The 21,075-nt window shown below is 49.8% G+C and overlaps 2 protein-coding genes across 2 annotated transcripts in view; one reads left to right on the forward strand and one right to left on the reverse strand.

Annotated features, from left to right (window-relative positions):
* Positions 1 to 1,529: 1,529 nt before the first annotated feature.
* LOC104363641 (serine/threonine kinase 11 interacting protein) lies at positions 1,530 to 21,011 on the reverse strand. The gene is given in 24 exon segments (XM_042783841.1): positions 1,530 to 2,525; positions 2,850 to 3,076; positions 4,595 to 4,677; positions 5,168 to 5,252; positions 5,507 to 5,685; positions 5,868 to 5,965; positions 6,155 to 6,270; positions 7,744 to 8,238; positions 9,767 to 9,962; positions 10,642 to 10,752; positions 11,693 to 11,883; positions 12,065 to 12,424; positions 12,533 to 12,614; positions 12,919 to 13,086; positions 13,564 to 13,605; positions 14,681 to 14,770; positions 15,209 to 15,315; positions 15,500 to 15,629; positions 16,614 to 16,685; positions 16,893 to 17,000; positions 17,961 to 18,056; positions 18,370 to 18,444; positions 20,545 to 20,747; positions 20,840 to 21,011. Coding segments are annotated over 24 exon segments (3,510 nt in total). The 5' UTR covers positions 20,895 to 21,011; the 3' UTR covers positions 1,530 to 2,384.
* Positions 20,405 to 21,075, forward strand: part of SLC4A3 (solute carrier family 4 member 3) — a 35,080-nt gene continuing 34,409 nt past the window's right edge. The window contains exon 1 of the mRNA XM_032982544.2: positions 20,405 to 20,419. The gene's annotated coding sequence lies outside the window, so the exon portion shown is untranslated. The remainder of the gene's footprint in view (positions 20,420 to 21,075) is intronic.

Genomic DNA, 21,075 nt, shown 5'->3' on the forward strand with positions numbered 1-21,075 from the left:
CCAACAAGCTGGTTCAATAATTCCAATTTTGCCTCTTGCCCTTTGTGAAAAACACAGCTATAGAAGATGAAGACGAAACTTACACAAGCTCCTTAAATGGCAAGATGAAGACAGAAAACCCTTACTGGTCTTTACTGGCTCAGCTCTCAGACTCCTTTCCCCGGACAAAGCGCTAGGTGCTGGCAGCGCTTCCACTGAGCTCACTCCCGCTTGCGGTCTGAGATCGCTCCAAAGGAACAGAGAACAGCAGCCATATGCCCATTTAGGAAGAGGGGAGAAAGTGGAATGCATTGTGACATCTGCCTCGAGACAGTATAGATCTTGTCAATCAAGTCTATAGAAGGCTAGATAAAAATATCAGCCACTGCGGGCCTTCAGCAGCTCAACCGTTTCTGGAAGTGACAGGAGAAAGTCTAATCGTACAGCAATTCCAAGAAAGCATCCAGCAGTGTGCTGCGAGGTGGCCTGCAGACCACTACAAAGCATGGAAACTGAACTTCCCGCTCTCCTAAGGCTATGAAAATGGCATAGCTGAGTTTGAGCAGGGAAGGAAACTGCATCTCATCTGTCCAGGGGAGACTGGGGCAGCGGGATGCTGTGGGACCCAGCCACTGCTGTCTTCTAGATGACAGAAACTGAAGCCACAGACACCAACTCTGAGTGTGTGGAAAGTTTGGATATCAGATACTCTTGCAAAGAGCTGCTGCACTCAGTATCCAAAGAAAGCAGGCATTGGGTCACTGAATGACAAATACGTGTCTTTAAAGAAATGAAGATCAATTCGACATAAAATAGAGGTTTTGTCACTAAGCATGCAGCAGTCAGAACACTTGCCCTGAAACTCTGGGTTGAGTACTCATAGCAAGACAGGGACACCGCTCTGGGAGAAGCGACCATCAATAAAGGTCCCTGCTTACGATATCAGATCCCACCTGCCAGCACCTTAATGCAACAGGTCCATTTCTGCTCGCCCCCGCAGAGAGCTTCAGCTGCACCAAAACACCACACACAGCATCGCTTTTCACCGGTCAGGGTGCAGAGATCTCCTGACACAGTAAGCCCAGGTCAGGCAGCAGCATTTTTTGAGCTGCATTTAACTCTGTGCAGGAGAGCTTGAGACAAGGTGAAGCCTGGTACAGGGGCAGGTACTCCCACCTCCACAGCCACAGCAGCACCAGCTCCTGTGAGAGCCGTGCCTCTGAGGGCCTGTACAGCCAAAAGAAACTTGGTGGGGCTGGAAGCCCACAGGATGCTCACCTGAGGGCAACTGTCACAGCAGAAGACCACAACCAGTACACCTGCTTGTCAGTCTAATCCTGTTTGGGCCTTGTTCCTTGGTTGCTGGTTGGGAGCCAGGCAGGTGGAGAAGATTAGTCTATCAGCCCCTCAGTACCCACCTTGAACAGGAAGGGGAGAACGGCTCAGGCCCTGTGAGGTGCTGGGGAACCCTTGAGGCTGCTGCAAAGCTAGTATGCAAGACCTTACCAAGACATTACAGCAGGGCAAGAGGATGAAACAAGGACAATGTGGCAATTCAATAAATATAAGCTTTTATTACAATAGAAAATAGTAAAACTCATGTTAAAATAGACTCTTGCTTTTGGACTGCTCAGAAAAGCCTAAGCCTCACTTTTACCTGCCAGTGCCCGCCCGGGTCCTGACCCCTAAGCGATGAGCAACACATTTCTGTGCTAAGAGCCTCACAGCTCCTCCCCCCCACAGTGACAGTGAAAGACTACAGCAGCAGACTGAGCCATGCCCCGCCAGGCAGGCAGGTAAGGGCTCTCTCTGTGGTTATAAGTACAGCATGCCTCATCCCCAGGTGCAATCAGGCTCCTGTTTGAAGCAGGCAGCTTTAGGGAAGCCATGGACAAGAGGGAAGGGGAGGGAAAGAAAAAAAAGAAAGTCAGCAGCAGATAATGGCAGCTGTTCTGAGACAGCTTTGAAGGCAGCAAATATACCTGCTAGAAAGACCACAGCACCCAACTGCCTCTGGCCTGCTGCTTGCCTAGTACCAGTGCACGTCCCACCAAACATGCTCTGGCCTTGGCCTGGCTCCCCTCTTCCCTCCGTGACCCTCCATATGACCCTGAAGGAGATTAACAGACACTGCCAAGTTAAAACTCTGTGTAGCTTATGCAGTATTACAGTGAACAACCTCCACCTCCTCTTTCCATGGCCAGCCCAGTGCAAGCGAGTGACTGTGCAGTCTGGACCACTGTGTGCTCCCCTTCTCCTCACCAGAAAGGGCCAGGGGCAGGAGTAGAGTAGAAAGCAGAGGCCACAGGACAGCAAGGTCAGATGGGAGTGGGAGATACTTGTGCACCAAGGCCAGAACAGCAGCACTCTTGACTCCACGTCCCGCCTGCCTACAGCCAGCAAGCTCACTCCAGTCCCTCGTACACAGCCTTCCGTAGCTCGATCGAGAACATCTCCTCCCAGGGCCCACGGATCCACTCCACCAGCTCTACCAGGAGCTGCGGGCACTCTGTGCGGATGTGCCAAGTGCTCTCCACCTTCAGCACCTGGGAGGGAGGAAAGAGAGGGAGGCAGATGAGCAGCGCCTAGCCTGAAAGTCACTGATGAGCCCTGAGCAGTTAGTCCCCAGCACAGCTGTCAGCTCCTCCCAATTCCTAAGTGACATCCTCCTCCTGCTCTGCTGCCAGCCACCGAAGTGTCCCCGTGTGACTTTCGTACGGCAGCAATTCGCTGTGCTCCCCTGCCCCTGTGGCGCGAGGCCCTAGGTTAGGATGGGGGATGACAGCCCCAAGACACCCTTGGCTGGAACAGGATCTGAGCACAATCCAGCCCCCGGCATCTTGTGTGCCCCATGACCACCTCCTGGTTACCTCATCATAAAGCATCAGCTTGATGTCACACGGACAGAGGCGATAGGTTATGACATTGCTAATACTGCTGATTGGCTGCTTCTCCTTCATCTGGATCTTGCTCCTAGGAGGCAATTCTGCCTCATGGTCTGCATCCAAGGAGGGCTGCACCTGCCACTGGTGATTCTCCTCCAGCAGAAACAACATGCTCCGGGTGCTCAGCAGGGTCACAGGGAAAGCAGATGCCCCTAAAAGGATACAAGGGAATAGGAGAGGCTTTGCTGAGAGCCTGAGTCACCACAGAACCAGCTTTGCTTTCCATTCCTTCCCTAGAGAAATCTTGTCCAGCAACAGTAACTGGGTGAACAGCCTTATCCAGCTTTCTGACTGAAGAGAGGGAACAGGGTAGCTAAATGTGGCTGGGCTTGACCAGCTTATCCAAGTTCAGTGCAGGAGCATGCATGTGAAAGACCACCACCCAGCAGGCCTTGTCCAGCCTATGTCCTCAAGTGAGGCAGGAAGAGATACTTGAGTCCTGTGAGCTCTTAGAGACCACTTTACTACTCCTTAGTTAAAAGTCAGCAGCTCCAGCTAAAAGGCCTCCTTTTTTGGCCTGAATTCATCTGGCTGCAGATATCTGATGGTTGGAACAGACAGCACACACATCAAGTTTAATACCAAGTTGGGATGCGTCATAAGTATGGCAGGAAGCAAAGTAGTTTTGATAAACTGTAGGGAGAACAATTATCATCCATCTGATTTCAGAGGATGCAAATGAAAAGCACTAGAACTTGGGAATAAATCAGATGCACAGAAATGGCGAACCACTAGCAGAATTGGCTGAGGTCACAGGGGATCACAAGCTGCTACAGTAACATCTTGCTTTTCTTGTCACATGTCACTCTTGGCAATTAGTAGGAATATCAGAAATGGGTTGTTTAATTAGTCCTGTCTACTTGGCACAGGCCTCAGCTGGAACTGTGTCCAGTTTCGGGTACCATATTCTAAAAAAAGGAGGAAACTGTTGAGTAAGAAAAATTCATTCTCCCTCCCACAGGCTGTTTGTTCAGCTTGAGGAGACCAATAAACATACTTCCCAAAGATTCCTTCTGATTCTCATTCTCTCATACCTCCCCAATGGGTAATGGTGACTGAGAGTGCAAAAGCAGTAACAAATTGGTCGGAATGTGATTTACAGCTAAGTTGCATTTTCAGTGTCCCAAGACAAAAAGACACTGGAATTGTTCGCTGAAGACTCAGATCCCAAGTTTAGCATACTTGGCACTCAGCAAGCCCTGGAAGAGAACTCGATGGGCTTCAGCAGGCTGCTCCTGTCCTACTGTCTCTGGTTCTGGACACCTGCTTCTGTTTTGCCAAACCAAGGAGCCTTTCAGCCCCTCACACAGGCCAGCTGCGTGTATGACCCCTCAGCTTTCCCTCAGCTCAGGGCAATGATCCAGCCCTTAGATAATCTCCAGCTTCTCAGAAACCATTCTGAGTGGTCACCAAACCTGGTGTGCAAGACCAACTGCTCCCTAGGGCCTGGGCCTCCATGCAGAAAAGGGCTGAGACACTCACTGGATGTACAGGAAGAAGCATACTGCTACTCTACACATCGCAACACTAAAAAAAGAACCCTCACCCATGCCTCCACCCCATCTTGACCAATGGCCCAGCTCTTTTCCCAAAGACCGTACACTAAAAACACAAACGTGTAAGCAGACAGCACAAGGTGTGGGACACCTGGCCACTAAGATCTCCTGTACCTTGGATCAGGTAGGCCAGCAGGTAGAAGAAACAAGCGTTTTCTGCAGCTGCAGAATCTGTGGTCTTAGAGTCCAGCAGAGGCCTAGAGGAGATACAACAGTGGGCTGATCAAGGAAGCACTCTGTTTCCAGTCTAGGTTTGCTGTGAGCTAGCTACTGTTCACTGTGCTTTTGGGAAGGGAGGGACCCATGTCTTCCAGCTGTTGCAAAATTCCTCTCTCTCCTGTTACTCCACCTACCACCTTGCCAGCTAGGAACCAAATGTTTCTTGCAAGGGAAGAGGCTGCCCTATGTCCCCATCCTTTTCCTCCCTCCATTATATTCAGCTCAGGCTCCTCCAGTAGAGCTGGAGTTGCCCTGCCTGGCTCAGTCCGTGACAGCCCTTTGCCTGCTCACCCGCTGTGCAGCAGGCACCAGAGCCAGCTGCCTTAAACTTGTAACACGGGCCTGGCTGCCACTCCAGAGGTGCCTCCCCCCGTGCTGCTGTTTTGAGCACTACGCTTCCCAGGCACTGCTGGACAGGCAGACATCCTCTTCTATCCAAAATCCCAATCTCTCAGAGGCTGTTCTTACCATAGCCAATGCTGTGGATTCATTTCCACAGTGGGGATTTCCTTCACCTTACTTCTGTGCTTAGAAGGCAGCTCTTGCATGAGATCTAAAGAGAGGGAGAAGGCAGGCATCTTTTACTACAAGTCCGAGAGCAGTACGTAACAGCTCAGGATGGCTCTCTAGTCTACAGACAGGCACGGGAAGTTATGATGCCAGTGGGGTTCTCCCCCAACTTTTTTCTGAGCTGGCAAGAAGTGAATTTCCAACATACATCCAACTACAGCTCTCCTGGTAGCTCTCCAAGAGCAAATCTTCCAAATCCTCCCCTGCCTTACCCCCACACTACAGCTCTACTCTTACATGTCAGAGTCTGCAGGAACTGGTCACAGCAGCTTTGGTTCCGGATCAGCAGATTGTAGGAAGCTTTGGGGTTCTCAAACTCCATTCGCAAACTCTGGTGGCAGAGGCCCACTTCCAGATGGGAAATATCAGACAGGTAGTGAGAGTCATTCTTCTTCAGCCAGTCTGCAGGTTGTCCCCTAATCACAGAGCACAACCCTCAGCTGCAGCAGGCTGCCCCATCACCTCTCCCACATCAGAATGCAGCGGGGGGGTTTGCCAGAAGAGCCTCTGCGTGTCACCACACCTCCAGCGTACAGCTGGCACTACCCAGCACTCACAGCCCTACTGCAGGGTCGCATTTGCCACCAATTCTCCTCACCTGATAGCCCCAGTGACTTCCAGCACATATATCTTGAGATCAGAGGCAACCAGGATTGAGAGGAACTCTCCTTGTCGGCCAAACTTCACCATGACAACCTAGAACTCAAGAGAGGGTGGATCATAGCACTGGCCTGCCCCTTGCCAGCCCACTCATGGAAAGGACCGACTCAAACACACTTCAGCTCCCTTCACACCCCACAGCCTCTGGGATGCCACCCCAGTGCAGAACTTGCAGGGTGGCAAGGACAGCCAAGGAGCTGTAGGAGTGGTGCTGTGGGAGCTCACCTTGAGGAAGCACTGGAACTCCTCAGCGTTCTCCTCAAAAACCTCCATGTCCAGGTACAGCTTCAGGCGATGATCCACAGAATGGAAGTCCCTCGTGTTCAGGATGCCATTTACAGCTGAGGAGAGCAAAGCCCGGGGTCAGCACTCTGCTCACTGCCCAGTGCTGCCCAGGCACGCAGGCTGGCACCAGGGCAGCAGTGTCACCCCCTCTGCACACCTGCTTCCATCAAGTCTCTCCTCAATACGAAGGGCCAAAGCCAGGGCTTTCCAGGCCACAGGTCTCAGTGTGGAGACATGGGGAACTCACTACTCCAACACTTGCTTTTTCAGATATAGAAAGCTCTGGTCTAACCCATCTTCAACCTCTGCTCCGCTGTTTAGTCACAGGAGGACACTGCTTTGCTGCCAGATTTGGCAGGAGGGCAATTCTTTATCACAAAGCCAGAAAGCTATTTCTCATTTCAGCTGGCATCAGCTTGGGTCAACTTTTTAAAGGCTGACTTTGACTGTGGTAAGGTTAAAGGGAACTGAGGAAGACACCAACATAACTGCTTAAGAACACAATTAGGTTTGTCATGCAATTGTATGGCCAAATAATTTATACAATAGCCGCAATACTGCCCCAGAGTACACAATTCATAGCAGAGCCTGTTCTCCACCAGAAAAACTACACTAATCAACTTCTCAGCAAAAATTTTTTCACAGGCTCAGTTTTAAATTGAGACCACGTTATTTGATCCAAAACAAGAGGCTGCTTTATTTCTCACACTTCAAGTGTACAAAACTGAACATGGCAACCCTAAACACCGGTCCTATACCAACTCCTCTTCAGAGGCACAGCAGTCTTGAAAGGCTGGGGGAGATTTCTATAGATCAAGAAGCTGATGGGTTTGCAAATCAGGACTAGACTGCAGTTGCAGTAGAGTCACTTGGTGGGCTGGACCAGATAACCTCCATAGCTCCTTTCCTACTTCAGTTATTCTGTAAATCACAAGCTGATGCCCAAGCAAAGGCAGTCTGATATAGCAGAAATGCAAGGCCCTTCACAAAAAGCAGTTGTGGACCTCCTAGCAACTGCTATTTTGCACAACAGCCCTCACACAGCCAGCACACAATCTCTTCTTTTGGACAGGCTTTGTCATCTGAAGCTCACAAAGACCACTGAGGAAAGCACTAGTAACTGTAGATCCACTAACCAGAGCCTTCTACAAACACCCCAGCCTCACACTGCTCTTAAGCCAGAGAATAAATACAGAGAAATTGTGCATATTATTCTCCAAAAGTAATGCTCCAGCTGGAAGCTCACTGGTGCCACAGGAGCCCAACATGTCTAACTGAGCAGTGCAGCTACCAGAACAAGACCCTATTACTCAGAGATTACTCAAGAGGGATTAGGAGCTGACTCAGTTTTCCCTCAACAGAAAGGGAAATGAAAAACTCTGCTCACAAAACCATAGTCACTGCAGCTCGTGCTTGACGACCTCCCTTCCCCATTAAACAGGAGGCAGTGCACTCTGCAAGCACCAGGGATAAAACCCAACACTGCGTTGTGCACACCCCTAAACTCTGAACAGCTCCTACATACTCACAGGGACTGAGATTCCATATTTCCTCAGACTCGGAGTTCAATGAGAGCTGGGATGGAGTGGGCCCGCGAGAAGCACTGTGACGGTAGCTCCCCATCAAGCTGCCCCCACTGGTGTCTGTGTGGCTGAGGGACAAGTACTGGCTCTTTGTGTCCAGCTCCTTCTTCCCGCAGCCCCCATCTGAACTGCGGGAGCTGGAATGGAGCGTGCTGTCGTGCTCGCCACTCAGCTCCGGGGTCCTGGTGCTGTTGCTGGTCTCCACCTCCGAGCTGTCCTCCTCACCAATGTAGAACTTCCCACTCTCACTGGCCAGGGTAGGTGCTTCCTCTGGGCCTTCCTGCTGGCTGCCTCCCTCCAGGACAGAGTCTGACAGGTCCTCACTCGTGCTATCAGGGCCAGGTGGCAAAGGAGTGCTGGAGCACACCTCTGAAGGCAGGATGACCACATGGTCACTGGAACAACTGGGACAGGCTATGGAGTCACCAGCTGCTGCAGCACCTGTGGAAAATTTCATCAAGGATAAATTAAAACCAGAACAGCTCTCCCCCCAAAAGATTTTAAACTTTTTTCTTTTTTTTCCTCTGCAAACTATAAACCTCCCTTTCAAAGCAGACAATAGTTATAGTCTGACTTGAGCAGCTTGTTGAGCAACTCTGTTCAGAATCATAACCTACACACCTCCCCTCACAAATAAATGAGAAGTTCTGGATCTGTGCCAACATCCACCTGAAATAGCTCTGCTCAGATTCAGGGTGACAAGTGTGTGCCATAGTTGCAACCAAAACTATGTCAGGGCTTTGGCTCATGATTTTCCTCCACTTTGTGTCCACAAGTGCTCACATAGCCCTTGAAGCCCAAGCTCATGACCAGTCAAACCCAACCTCCCTTAGCCACCTCCAACCCCAGTTTGGTTTATCCTCCAGCCAGCCAAACCACAAGCATTCAGTGTTCCTTCTCCAGCCATCCTCATCCTGACTCAATTTCCTCATGCTCCCTTCACCCACACCACAGGAGACTCCCAGCTGGATCTTGAAACTCCCATTACACTGGTGGGGGCAGTGGGGAGGAGAAAGTGTCCCAGGGTGGAAGAAAGTGCTGCAGCCAGGACAGCACCTCTGCCCTCACCGCCGTACTTAATTCCAGGTTACTTCATCAAATGAGCAGCATCTTCCAAGCTAAAGTTGGGCACTCCCCACTTGAAATATAAATTGAGCTTTGAAAAAAAAATCAGCAGTCAGAAGATGCCTATTCAGCACTAGCCATGTCTCAGCCAAAATACCACATCTAGTTTCAGACAACCAAAGAAAAATGTGGACAAATGGGAAAGAGTACAAAGGAGACCAGCAAGAATAACTGCATTGTATGAGATATGACTGACAAGCAAATTATCTAGGGAGTTCAGCTTATTTAGTCTAGAGGACAGAAAACAGGACTAGTTGTGGGGGGAGAACAATGGCCCTCAATTACAAAGAAAGGAATAAATCATTCCCCATAAGGGAAGCAATAGTGAGCTTAAGATCACAAGCAGGAAGACCTAGGTTAGGGTCCCGGTTGTTTTTCCTGATGTCTAACAGCCAAAGTTTTACCTGAAATACTGCAGCAGATTCCCCAGAAGCCTTCCTTAGCAAAAGCCCTTTAGAACAAACTAGTCTCTGTGGCAGAACTAACCATGGCTTCAGCTGGACAAGAGGCTACCTGACCTTTAAGGCCTCTCCCAGACTTCAGATTTCCATGGACGGACCATCTGCAGTTTCCAGCACCCCTGTGTTCTCCCAGACCCCAGGCCACCCACAACAGGGGTGCTGTTTGCTTATCCTTAGACCAGTGGCTTATTCCTGCTAGTGAACAAGGCAGGGTCTACCCACTCCAAGTAGGCCAAGTGAGAGTACATCACACAACAGTTTTAATTCCAGTACAGCCAAGGCATCACCCTCTCCTATACATTCCATGCTCTGCACCACAGCTGCCATTCTGGCAGTCTGCCTGGGCACTAGCAAGCATCCTTTGTCTGGGCACTACATCCTACCTTGATTTGAAGAAACTAGGGTCTCCAGGACTTTGGCATCTCCAGCCTCTGAAGGATAGGGACCTTGATGCCAGGAAGCCAGGGACTGCAAAAATTCCTGCTTGCATTTCAGGCACTGGAGCTTTGTGGATCCCTTTTCCTGGTCCTGATTTCGACGATTCTCCTCAACAGCTGGGGACAACACTTCAAGAAGACACTAGAAGTAGCAGCACACGAAAAAGAGTGCTAGCAGGCAGCTATAACCAACCTAACAAAAGCAAGCCTCTGACATCAGCTAGTCTCCTTATGTGCCTTATTACAGCATTTCATAGGGTAAGGGGTGCAGGTCCATTTCCCAGCTAACAGTACAATAGCCAGTCAGTGCAAGACTTGCCAAGGGCATAGAGCTTCAGTGCAGAAGACCGAGAGAACCTGTTTTTGCAGGTCTGTACCTTGTATCTACACACTGACAGGCTCACCCTGGAATGTACTTAAACAACAGTACCTCAAGAAAAATACTTGGATTTGAGACCAGAGTCCCTACAGCAACTGTGCAGACCAGAGCTGACATAGCACTCGCCCACTCTCCAGCGGGCTAAGTACAGGCTAGTGCATCACTCAGCACCCAGGAAACATTATGTTGCACATGTACAACAAATAAAGATCATTAACTTGACTACTAACATTTCTCCCTAAGAGGGAGAAAACTGCAAGGCTTTCTCCTTGAAAGCACTCTTTATGCTGCAGGAGCTCCACTGCCCGTGGCCGTGCTCACAGGGCCCTCCACAGGTCATTTGTGCAGCAGGATAAATGCTTACAAGCCAGACACGGGTGAATTCAGCATCTTCCAGTAACACTGCCCACCTCCCCAGGCTTCCCCCTGTAGCCAGCCCTACCTGTAGGCACTGCTCCGGGCAGTTGTCGAGCACCACATATCTGCGCTTCTGCCGGTCCTTGCGAATGTAGCTGAAGTGCAATGTGAGGACAGGGAAAACTCGCTCCAGGTCCTACAGGAAGCAGAAAATACCAGTTCTAGAAAGAGGGTGCAGCATCCAGTATACAGACCACACTTGTTTGCAACTGACTTAAAATGTGGCCATACAAGCACTTAGTTTAGGAAGTCCTGAGTAGCCCTCCATAGCTGATAGTATTTTGGAGCCTGGTGAAATGGGAACAAAATAAATAAATAAATAAAAATAAGCTCCTAAGTGTTGAGGACAACAGTAAGTTTCAAGGCCCGAAACAAAGCATTCCAAACGAAACACCTTTTCATAAAGGTATTTCATAAGATTGTCAAGCCACAAACATTCAAGAGTTACAATGGCAGGAACTAAAAATGAGGTGGAGCTTTTGGGGAAAAGTATCAGAGAGGCCTGTGAACATGTCCATGCACACACTGAATGTTAAAATCCCACCATGAGGAAAAAGAGATTTCCAAACTTCCTTTCTAAAGAACCACAAAAGCAAAATTGGGCTGGTAACGCTAAAGCACGCACCTAGAGTGGATGCAAAACCACCCACTGAGCTACCATAAGCTTTCTAAACATCACACTAGGATCAGTGCTGCACAGTCAAGAAAAACTGCAATCCACAGACAGTCCTCCAAGGCCAGAGTGATATCCCAGTGGATGAGAAGGAGTTCTGCATTTCATTTAGGTTACTCTTGATAAGCGTCTCATTCCTGCACGCTGGAACAAATCTAACTATTGTCTTTTTAAACTCCAGCTTTGGAACAGAATTGGTGCTGGCTTCTGCATTATTACAGGTACTCTAAGCAATACAGATGCTGTTAGAAACACATGCACTGGGTGCAAGTGATATTCAATCAATCTGGCTTTGCACGAGCTAGGAAGAGACCTGCAGGATACTCTGACAGAAGCCCAAATCCAGAATGCTGGCCCACACAAGGAGTAAGATGCCAAAGGCTCACACAGAGGCATAACTTACCATCCTCTTCCAGTCCATCTCAGAGGTCTCCACCTTCTGCAGGCACTTCAGCTCCAGCTTGTGGAGGACTCTGGCAGCCTTCAGTTCCACCTCAATCACATGCTTAGCTGTGACTCGCAGGAAGATCCAGTCTGGCTCTGGGTCCCCTTTACCTTCTATGCGGCTCACCAGCACTGGCTGGCAGAGGTCCACTGCTGAACAAAACACAGCCCAGGTCGGTACACACAGCAGACCTTCAGGCCTGCTTCACACAAGTCCTTAGAATTTCCACAAGACTGGGCAGCGTGACAAAGCTTTGGGGATATCGTATTTGATCTATCTATTCTATCATCACCCAAGCCCTCAAACACAGCAGTGAAAGGACCTGTTTACCTTCTGGATTCTCTTCTTCCTCCCCCAGCATTAGCTCATCTGCCTCCTCTTCCCTCTGTTCTCCTTCCACAGGCTCATCCAGCTGTACTTCAGGCTCTTCCTCCCTCTCAGTACTATCCAAAGGAGGAGAGGATTCTTTCAGGGATACTTGGGGTTTTCCTTGCTCTGGGTCAGAGCTCTCACTTTGCAAGTCCATTGCAGCAGGTCTGCCTGCGATCTCATCTGCAGAACGGCTACGGTAGATGACAGGTACTTGATCATGCTCCTCCAGGTGTCTCTTGTACTGCAGCCAGTCGACACCAAAGCGATCTCTGAAGCTGTCCAAGCGCTTCATCTCCTTCTGATGCTGTAGGACCAGACCTGCAGAGAGAAAACTTGGGAGGTATGAAAATAATCACCATGCCAGAGCACTCCTCTGACTGTGGGCAGTTCAGCTGCTGTGTTACTGAGGAAGAAGACAAGCCTCACCAGCAGAAAGAGGTAAAGGCTGGGGCTCATGTTCTGTGTCACTGGGCTCCGAAATGCTCGCTCTGCGCACTTTGATTTTTCCCTGGAACAAACAGTATAAGAATAGTTGGGAGGCACAAGAACAACCAAAACAGCATCTGATGTGGCGCTCTGCCAAGCGGAAGGGTTCATAGCTGCTACAGTGCAGAAGCACACCATGAAACATTTGTCACGGTATATCAAGACTGACATTAAGCCCAGCTCCTTCCTAACACACAGCAGTGTAGAGGCCCACTCCCACACAGTCAGTAGAAGAGCACATCCCACTGCACGAGGCTCTCATGCTGACGCAGCCCCGTCACCCAACACGCCAGCTTCTTAACCGTGTAGCTATCTCAGTTCCAGACCTTGCTTTTCTTCCGAGGGAGCCTGACAGCCACGTTCTCCGCTGGGGACTGACTGTCACTGAAGTCCGCAGCGCAGGAACTTTCCAGAGCACTGCGGTCCAGAGCAGTCTTCTCTGAGGTAGAAGTGTGGATGGACTGTGACACACTTTGCACAAGTCTTGGAAGGTGCTAATGCCAAAAGAAGAGAACATTGACTGCTGAGTGCAAAGGGGAGACAAGGTAACCAAGCCGTAACTCAGGGTGACAGCTGCCCTTCCCTTCACCCCAAAATTTCACCATCTTAAAGTGGTGACAACAGATACTGCCCAATTGACTGGATTGTTTATCACGACCACTCTGATTTAACTCAATCTCTGCCTTTCTTAAAAGCAGCAGATGGGAAACTGATAACTTTGTTTTGCTGACATGCAATTCAAGTGTCAAGTACCAAGTACTGAACAGGAAAAAAGGCAAGGCTCCAAAGGACAGAATAGGTTACCCTGGCCAGTCCCAACAATTACTAGGAATCAGCATGGACTGAGACAAAATGAACTCCATCAGTCAAGGCAGCCCATGCAGATTTAATGGGACACATGACAATGCAAAAACCTGTCAGAGTTCCCACCCCCAAAGCCAGTAAGATCAGTTTACAGCAACTGTACTCACCATTAGGTCTGAGGAAGAGAGTGGCTCCCCATCCAAGAGGAACTGTAATTAGAGACCCATTTGCAGTCAGATTCCACATGGCTGGCACATACTCAGGACAACATCTGCTGACTCCTATTCCCTTTCAGGCCACCCTAGGGTTGGGATCCCGGGCACAAAACTGCAAGGACTACCAGAAACAACCCTGTTCCCGCCTATCCATCACTCCTCTGGTTGCATAATAGCATATAAGGCCAGAAGGCACCATTGTGGTTTTCCTGTTACAGGCTTTACAACTCCCAGAAACGTATCCAAGACAGTTCATGGAAGAAATACAATAGATTATTCTGCTACAACACACAAATTGTTTTGAAAGGTACTCATTTTCACCTCAGAGCTTGGACCCTACTTCTAGCCTCAGTCTACCTACCTTCCAGTAACTTGAGCTCAGTGAAAGCTTGTTCCAAGATGCAGTTTGGAGACAATGAATCCAACCATTTGCCACTAATGTGAAGGGCAGACCAGCTTTGGAATATCTCTGACCCCTAGCAAGCGAGTTTACTTTGATAAATTGCCAGAACACTGTCTTTGCTGGCTTATTTAAAATCAGATTACCAGGAATTGGCCTAAGTGCCAGAGCACAAGGGAAACAGTGATGGCACCTAGCTGAGAGCAGAGTGATGGGGAGAAAGAAAGAGGTGGTCACAGCTGCCAAAGGAGCATGTAATTAAGCAAAGTGGGCCAAGACAGTGAGCTCCTTCTTTGCAAAGTCCAGCTACATAGTCACTATCTAGCAGGAACAGAGTAAAGTTTTGGGACCATCAGTGAGCGAAACTGGTGATGCAGACAGTGAAAATGTATTAAGATCTGAGGTCATGCAAACCTGAGATCAGTATTCAATTCTGTCTGCTCCGGTCAGCACACCACATAAAAATTTAAGGATAAACTACTCTACCTGAAAAAAAAAAAAAAAACAAAAAAAAAAAAACCCCAAAACCCACCACAAAATGATCACCACTGTTACACCACTGGAATAAATGTTCAGGTTTACAAAATTCTTTCCCCTCATTTGCCCCTGAGTGTCAGAACACCCTACACCTTCAAAAGCAGGGGCAGAATGCATGTGGCTAATACTCACATTTGAGGAGGCTGCCCTGGGAGACAGATGTACAAGGGTTGCAGATCGGTGGTTTTGATGAAACCATAATGGGTTTCCTTCTAAATGCAGCTGGATGCGGGAAACAGATAAATTGTTATTAGAAGCAATATTCTGTACTTTGACCTAATCTGCCTGTAGGCTCCAGGCTTTCTCTCTGAGAAGTGTTGAGAGGAGTTATTTGCAGGCTATCTTCCTTCACGAGCACTATAGTGACTATAGTTATCCTCCTTCAGACTTCTCTAAACACACAAATGCGCAACAGGACTAGGGAAGGATCTTTACTGAACCTGACAGTGTTAAAATTGGAAAGGGGGAGCAAGAGGGTGGTGATGAATATATGGAAAAAGGTCACCAAAAATGAAGGCACCCCCCCCCCATCAGCTTCATGCATTAAAATTAAATGCTTAAGAGGTGAAATTGATCTTTCAAAGCTCTACTTACCACAGTCTCCACCTTGCACCCCCTGACCACAACATCTCTAATCTACCAACCTGTCAGGCTTTGTGCTTACTTTTTTACATAATGCAGAGTGGACAATGGTGCCAATTGGGCATGTTCCAGCAGCAGGTTATAGGCCACATCCAGGTGCTGCAGATTCACTAGCTGTTCAACCCCTGCAAACACAGCAAAAAGCCATCAGCATGTTAGAAGATATAACTTAGGAACCTCCCACCTGCCCCTCTCCCCCAAAGTTGAGCCCTAATAAAAATAGCTGTGCCCAAGATTTCAAGTTCTGTTCCTCCTCGGGGAAGAGAGAAAGGCCTCAAACTCAGAAATGCTCCTCTGTCGTGGGCTCACCATTAATGCTGTCAAGTTCATTGTTGCGCAGGATCAGAGTCACCAGCTTGGATCGGCTGAAGATGCCAAGGTTTGGCACCTTGGACAGGAAGTTATAAGCCAGATTGACATACTCTAGTTCTGTAAGGGTCTGTTCAGAGAGAAGAACAGCAGCAGATCAATCAGGATCTTAGCTCAAAGCCTGACACTGGGCTCAAGACAGGGCACCACCCCCAACCACTCACTCTCTCCATCCTACCAATGTCACCCAACAAGTTTCTCAAGGCTGTTTCTGCAGCAAGACTTCAACATTCACATTTAGAGTGGTTTATACAAGGGCACTCAGCAAGATCTAACTGCTTTACAAAGTTTGCTAGGAGCAGCTTTCTCCTTCCTCATCAACTTCAATAGAGCACAGGAAGGGACCGGACCCCCTGCCTCAGCAAAAGGACTCAACCGTCAAAATAAGCCCTTTCTTACCTTTCCAAAGATGATGGTGAATGATACCTTGTAAGCCCCACAAACTCCATGAAAAGCCCTTTTATTGCTTTTCTTAGAAGAAGCAGGCCTAGCCCAGCAGAGCATGGATTTCAGTGCCATTCCCCAGAGATGCACATGCTACTGTGATGGATTACCACCTTTCTAAAGTAACTGACAGGAGACTTCCAAGAGCGAGAAGGAAATGCTACTGGCAGTCTGAACAAATCAAACATCAAGTCTCTCCGGCCCCATGCCTGGCCACGTAATTCCCACCTGCTGCACGGATTACAGCGAAGCCTTCGTCATGATGGAGCGCGCACTGCACGCGCGGCTGTATGTACAGTATACACTGTATGTATTGCTGTACTGATCACTTGGCCACACTGGAGTGCCAAGTGATACATACAGCTAACTTTCCTGTCTTAGAGCTGATGAGAAACACTGCCTTCTCTGCCTCAGTGGCACAGGGGCTGTGCATACAGGACAACAGTTTCAGGACTGCAAGCACTAGCTCTAAATCACACGCCTGCTGGGCCACGCCTCCAATTTCCTTTCTTACACTTCACTTAGCAGGCACATGGTCAATGAGTACATCACTTCAGCAGGGTCCTCTCTCCCTCTGAGGAAACTTCAGTGCTCAGCCCAAGATACTCACTGTTAAATAGTGCTCACAATCCTGGATCTTGTTGTGACTCAAATCCAAGACTCTCAGAGCATTCAGTAATTGCTGAAGGACAAAAAGATACTAGATCAGATCCTACAAACGTCTCTACTGCAGCATGAAAACGCCATCCTGATGGGAGAGGCCAGCAAAATTAACACTGCCCACTCCCGCCCACCCAGACCTAGCAGCATCAGTAAAGGAGTGCCCAGCTCCTGGCCATGACCACCTCCTCTCTTCCCCTCAGTCACGCAGGAAGGATGCCCCACTCACCAGTGAGTCATCCAAGGCAGTGATCGAGTTATAGCTGAAGTTCACAGTCTGCAATTCCAACCACGGGAGAGCACAGCTCAGATCTCCACCACATGCTGAAATGATTTCCTAGGAAGAAGTGAGGATCCATTCCTTGGTGAGTACTAGCTGTTGCAGTAGCAGCAGATGAACACAGGAGAACAGCTAGTCTAGAACAAGGCTGGCATATTGTGCCTTACAGACGCTGCCTTGCCTAGAGTGGCAATGACTTTCATGTCACTAATTCAAGTATTTGGAGGTGGTGGGAATTCCATGGCTAGATATTTAGAAAGAAGGGGAGATGCTTTTGCTTCCTACACTCAAGTGGCAATAGTTAACCTAACATGTTACAGTTGGTAGGCTCTGAACACTCAGCACAAAGATACATGCTAACAAAAAGCCTTTCCCACACCTCCATCAAAGCAGAAGACACACGTGCCCTGGCCAAACAAATCGAGCTCTGGTAGACCAAAGAAGCCCTCAAAGCACTCCCTACCAGCAGCTCCTGTTCCCCAGCAGGCAGCTGCTCCTGTGCCACAGACAGAAGTCCAGGGCCCCACATCTAGCACAGCCCATGCAACGCAGTTCTCTGCAGCTGGAGCTTGCCTTCGTGTCATAGAAATCTGCTGGGCACCAGTGCAGATAAGACACTGGGACACAGCATTCCCTCTGACAATCAGCTCTAGTTTAAGGCCGTGGAGGTACGATGAAATTAACCTCAATCTGCTGCAGGCCTTTGAACATGGAAACAGGCAGACACAGAGAACAGTCAGACCCAGCTGATACAAATATTGGCTGGAGCCAGAAATTCTCAAGCAGCTAAAAAGGAGACTACAGAGCTCATGTGTATCCAACCAGGGAATACTTCAACACTGCTGGAGTCAGGAGCAGGACCCCAGAACAGGGAATGGAGAAAAAGCCATATACCACATGGATTGGCAAGACGGTTAACCACATCTCTGACATCTTCCCTGTGCGAAGGGCTGTACTGTAGTATCAAGACAACCTTTCTCCTGCAATTTTCCCCACGAGCTGTGTCGAGTCACTCACCTCCAGTGTACTGATACATTTGCAACAGGTTAGAGATTCCAGCTGGGAATAGACAAATCGCAATCCTCGGAGGCAGTGTGGAGGGACAGACCTCAGCTGCAGCAGTGATGAGAAAGTAAGGACAACATACATCAAAATACTACAGTGTAAGAGCAGCTGCCATCCCAGGCCCATCTCTGCAAGGGATTCCCCCATTCCCCTGCTGGGGCCTCCCTCCCTAACACTCCAGACTTTGCTCATATCCAAGCTTCACCCCAAGCAAGGGTTACGTGAGTTTAGACTTAAGAACTCGAGGGAAGACACAAAAGCGTACACAGTTTTCAGGAGTAGAGGCATTCTGAAACCATGAAACTAAGACAAGAAAAGCCAAATAGCAAGACCCAAAGCCAGTTTTGCCTCCCATACTTACTTCCAGATGCCGGAGGGACTTGAAAGGGAAGATCTTCACAGCAGATTGCAAAACACAGTTTGGAACATGAACGAGCTAAAAAAATCAGAAAAGAAGTCTCATGTCAAGCTCGATTTGTGCTGCAATACCGCCCTCCTGATGCACTGACTGCAGCACCTTGAGCAGGCCCCCTCTCCAGCTTGGGTGTTCATTAATAAGCTCTCCCCCAGTGCTGGTGTCGGCACTGCCTCCTGGCACCACAGTTCAATAGAGGTCAAAGAGGAAAGCATGTTAGCTAGCACAAGGCCACGGTCTGCCAGATCACATTGCTCCTCTTCTATTCCCCAGCCCATGTGGCTTCACCTCTTTCAGAACCACAGGGAGGTCTGACAGCTGGATTCCTCATCAGCCACTACTAACAAATCTACATAGAGACAAATCTAACTGCTGGAGCTGTGTTTATTGAGCAGCTGAGCTGAACTAGCACACTGGTGGGAGGTGTGCGTGTGCATTTCACTAGAACAGGCCAAATAAGGCAAATCACAAGCAGATACAATGGAAAACAGAGCTGGTCTCCAAGACAGCGTTAGCATTAGGCTGAGGTACCTGCAAACTTCTTTGCATTCCATAGTGCAGCCACAGGCTCTTTCATCACAGGGTAGTTAGGCTGTGTTTATGTACCACAAAGTAGCTTATTAAATCCATCTCCTTATGCTTTCTACAGACAGGGCACAAACAGCATTTCAGACAAAGTGAGTAATGAAGTAGTTAACGCTTCCACTGTGGACACCAGAGTACAACTGGAGAGACCATCTCTGCCAGCTACATCCTTGTTCACGCAGAAGTGACTCATCAGGTGCAGAACAGACATTCCAAGGTCTCCTTACCACCACAGCTTCCACAGTTACACAGACCTGGCAGTGATGAATCACTGCCCACTGCCTGCCAGCACTAACGCAGCACGTTGAACAGGACCATTTGTAGGGGAAGCTTGCACTGGGAAGCTTTGATGATCGGTTTTAGCAACGTTTACTTCAGATGTCATCCTTGCTCTGCGTCCTGACTGTCTCCTCTCCTTCCACTGTCTTAAGGATCTGATCATGCTGGTATAAATTATTAGTTTCTCCAAGCAAATCAGTTACTGCACCACAATGGGTAGCTTCCCCTTCTTTACAGGCTTGTTACAAAAAGAGCCCTTTTTTTTGGTTAAAGCAAGCATGCACCACAACATCCTCCTGACTGCAGCGTCCCTCCCCACCTCCTCCTGCCAGGGGACCTGTTTCTCCACAGGCTCTGGGCCCCACTCCAATCTCCACCCTCAGCACGCTGCTACAAAACCCTCTCAACAACATTCAGATAATCTGTCCAACCTGTCTCATATGGAAAACACTTCTAAAGACATTGCAGGCTGTCGTGCCCAGCCACAACACCTCCTGAGCACCTCTGTGGAACCTAAGAACAGCTGTTAATTTCCCTTCCCCTTTCAGGCCCATTTCACCTCTGCTGCACTCCTAGCAGTGCCCTAGTGCCAAGTATAATCATGTGCAGCCTTGTAACACATGCTACCTTTCCAAAAGCCCTCTGAAGAATCCTTAGCTCTGTACTGTAATCTTTATTACAGACTTCTTAATGAGGACACATTACTAGCACCGTCCCATGATGTGAAACCATTCAGCCAGAACCACTGCCCAGGCAGGAGGATGTAAGACTCATTTCTGAGAAGCAGAAGGTCTCAGAGTAGTATACACCACGTCTCACCACTCTGCTCACACACCCCGGCTCTGCTGCATCCTGCAGATCAATCATCACTCAGGGAGCACTCAGCTGTGCTCAGCTGCCAGATACTGCCTGAATTGCTCAAGCATTTCAGGAAGTAATAATTTCCCCAACAAAGTCAACACCTTACCAAGGTCAGAACATAATTAACCCCTGCTGCCCCTGTCTGTAACTCTGAGAAACTTTCCACCGAGTTGCACGGCTGGTCCTAGATGGAGTAGCTACCTGCTATCGTGCTGAACTACAACTCCACACAACAGCCCTGCGAAAGTGATCCGGCCCACGCAGCGTGCAGGTAAGACAGGGTCAATGGGCACCGAAGGCAGCCACGCTGAAGCAGGCAGCTGTGCTTGCCACCTCTTCTGGCCGGCCTCGCAGCAGCCCTGGCCCCTCACCTCCTCGGCCACGGTGGGTACGGACCTTTAGGGAGTGAGTCTTCTGCAGGACGTCGAAGAGGAACTGCGCCTGGAGGATGGCGGCGGTCTCGGCGGGGTGCGAGGGCAGGGCCACGAAGCCCCGGTTCTGGTTGCGGGAGCCCAAGTGCTGCTCGAAGACCCGCGTGAGGTGCTGCAGGGTGGGGGTGAGCAGCGTCAGCGTGCTGGAGCCGTCCAGGACGAGGTCGCCTGCAGGGAAGGGGAAGGGGAAGGGACGGGCCGTCAGCGCTGCTGCCGCCGCCGCCGCCACACCGGAGCCTTCACCGCGGCCCGCCGCTCACCCGCGTCCTGCAGCAGCCGCGCCAGGCCGCGCACCAGCGTCTCCGCCGCCGCCATCTGCAGCGAGTCGGGGGGGGGGGGGGGGGGGGGCAGGGGTCGGCGGAGGCCGAGGGGACGGCGGCCCGGTTCGGCTGAGCGCGCCCCGCGCCGCCGCCAGCCCCCTCGCCCTTCCGCGTTACCACAGAGACGCGCCCTTCCGCCGCACTAGCGAGGCGGCCGCCGCGGCTAGAGCGCCGCC

This window comes from Tyto alba, unplaced genomic scaffold (assembly GCF_018691265.1).
Source record: "Tyto alba isolate M040663 unplaced genomic scaffold, T.alba_DEE_v4.0 Super-Scaffold_7, whole genome shotgun sequence".
NCBI lineage: Eukaryota > Metazoa > Chordata > Aves > Strigiformes > Tytonidae > Tyto > Tyto alba.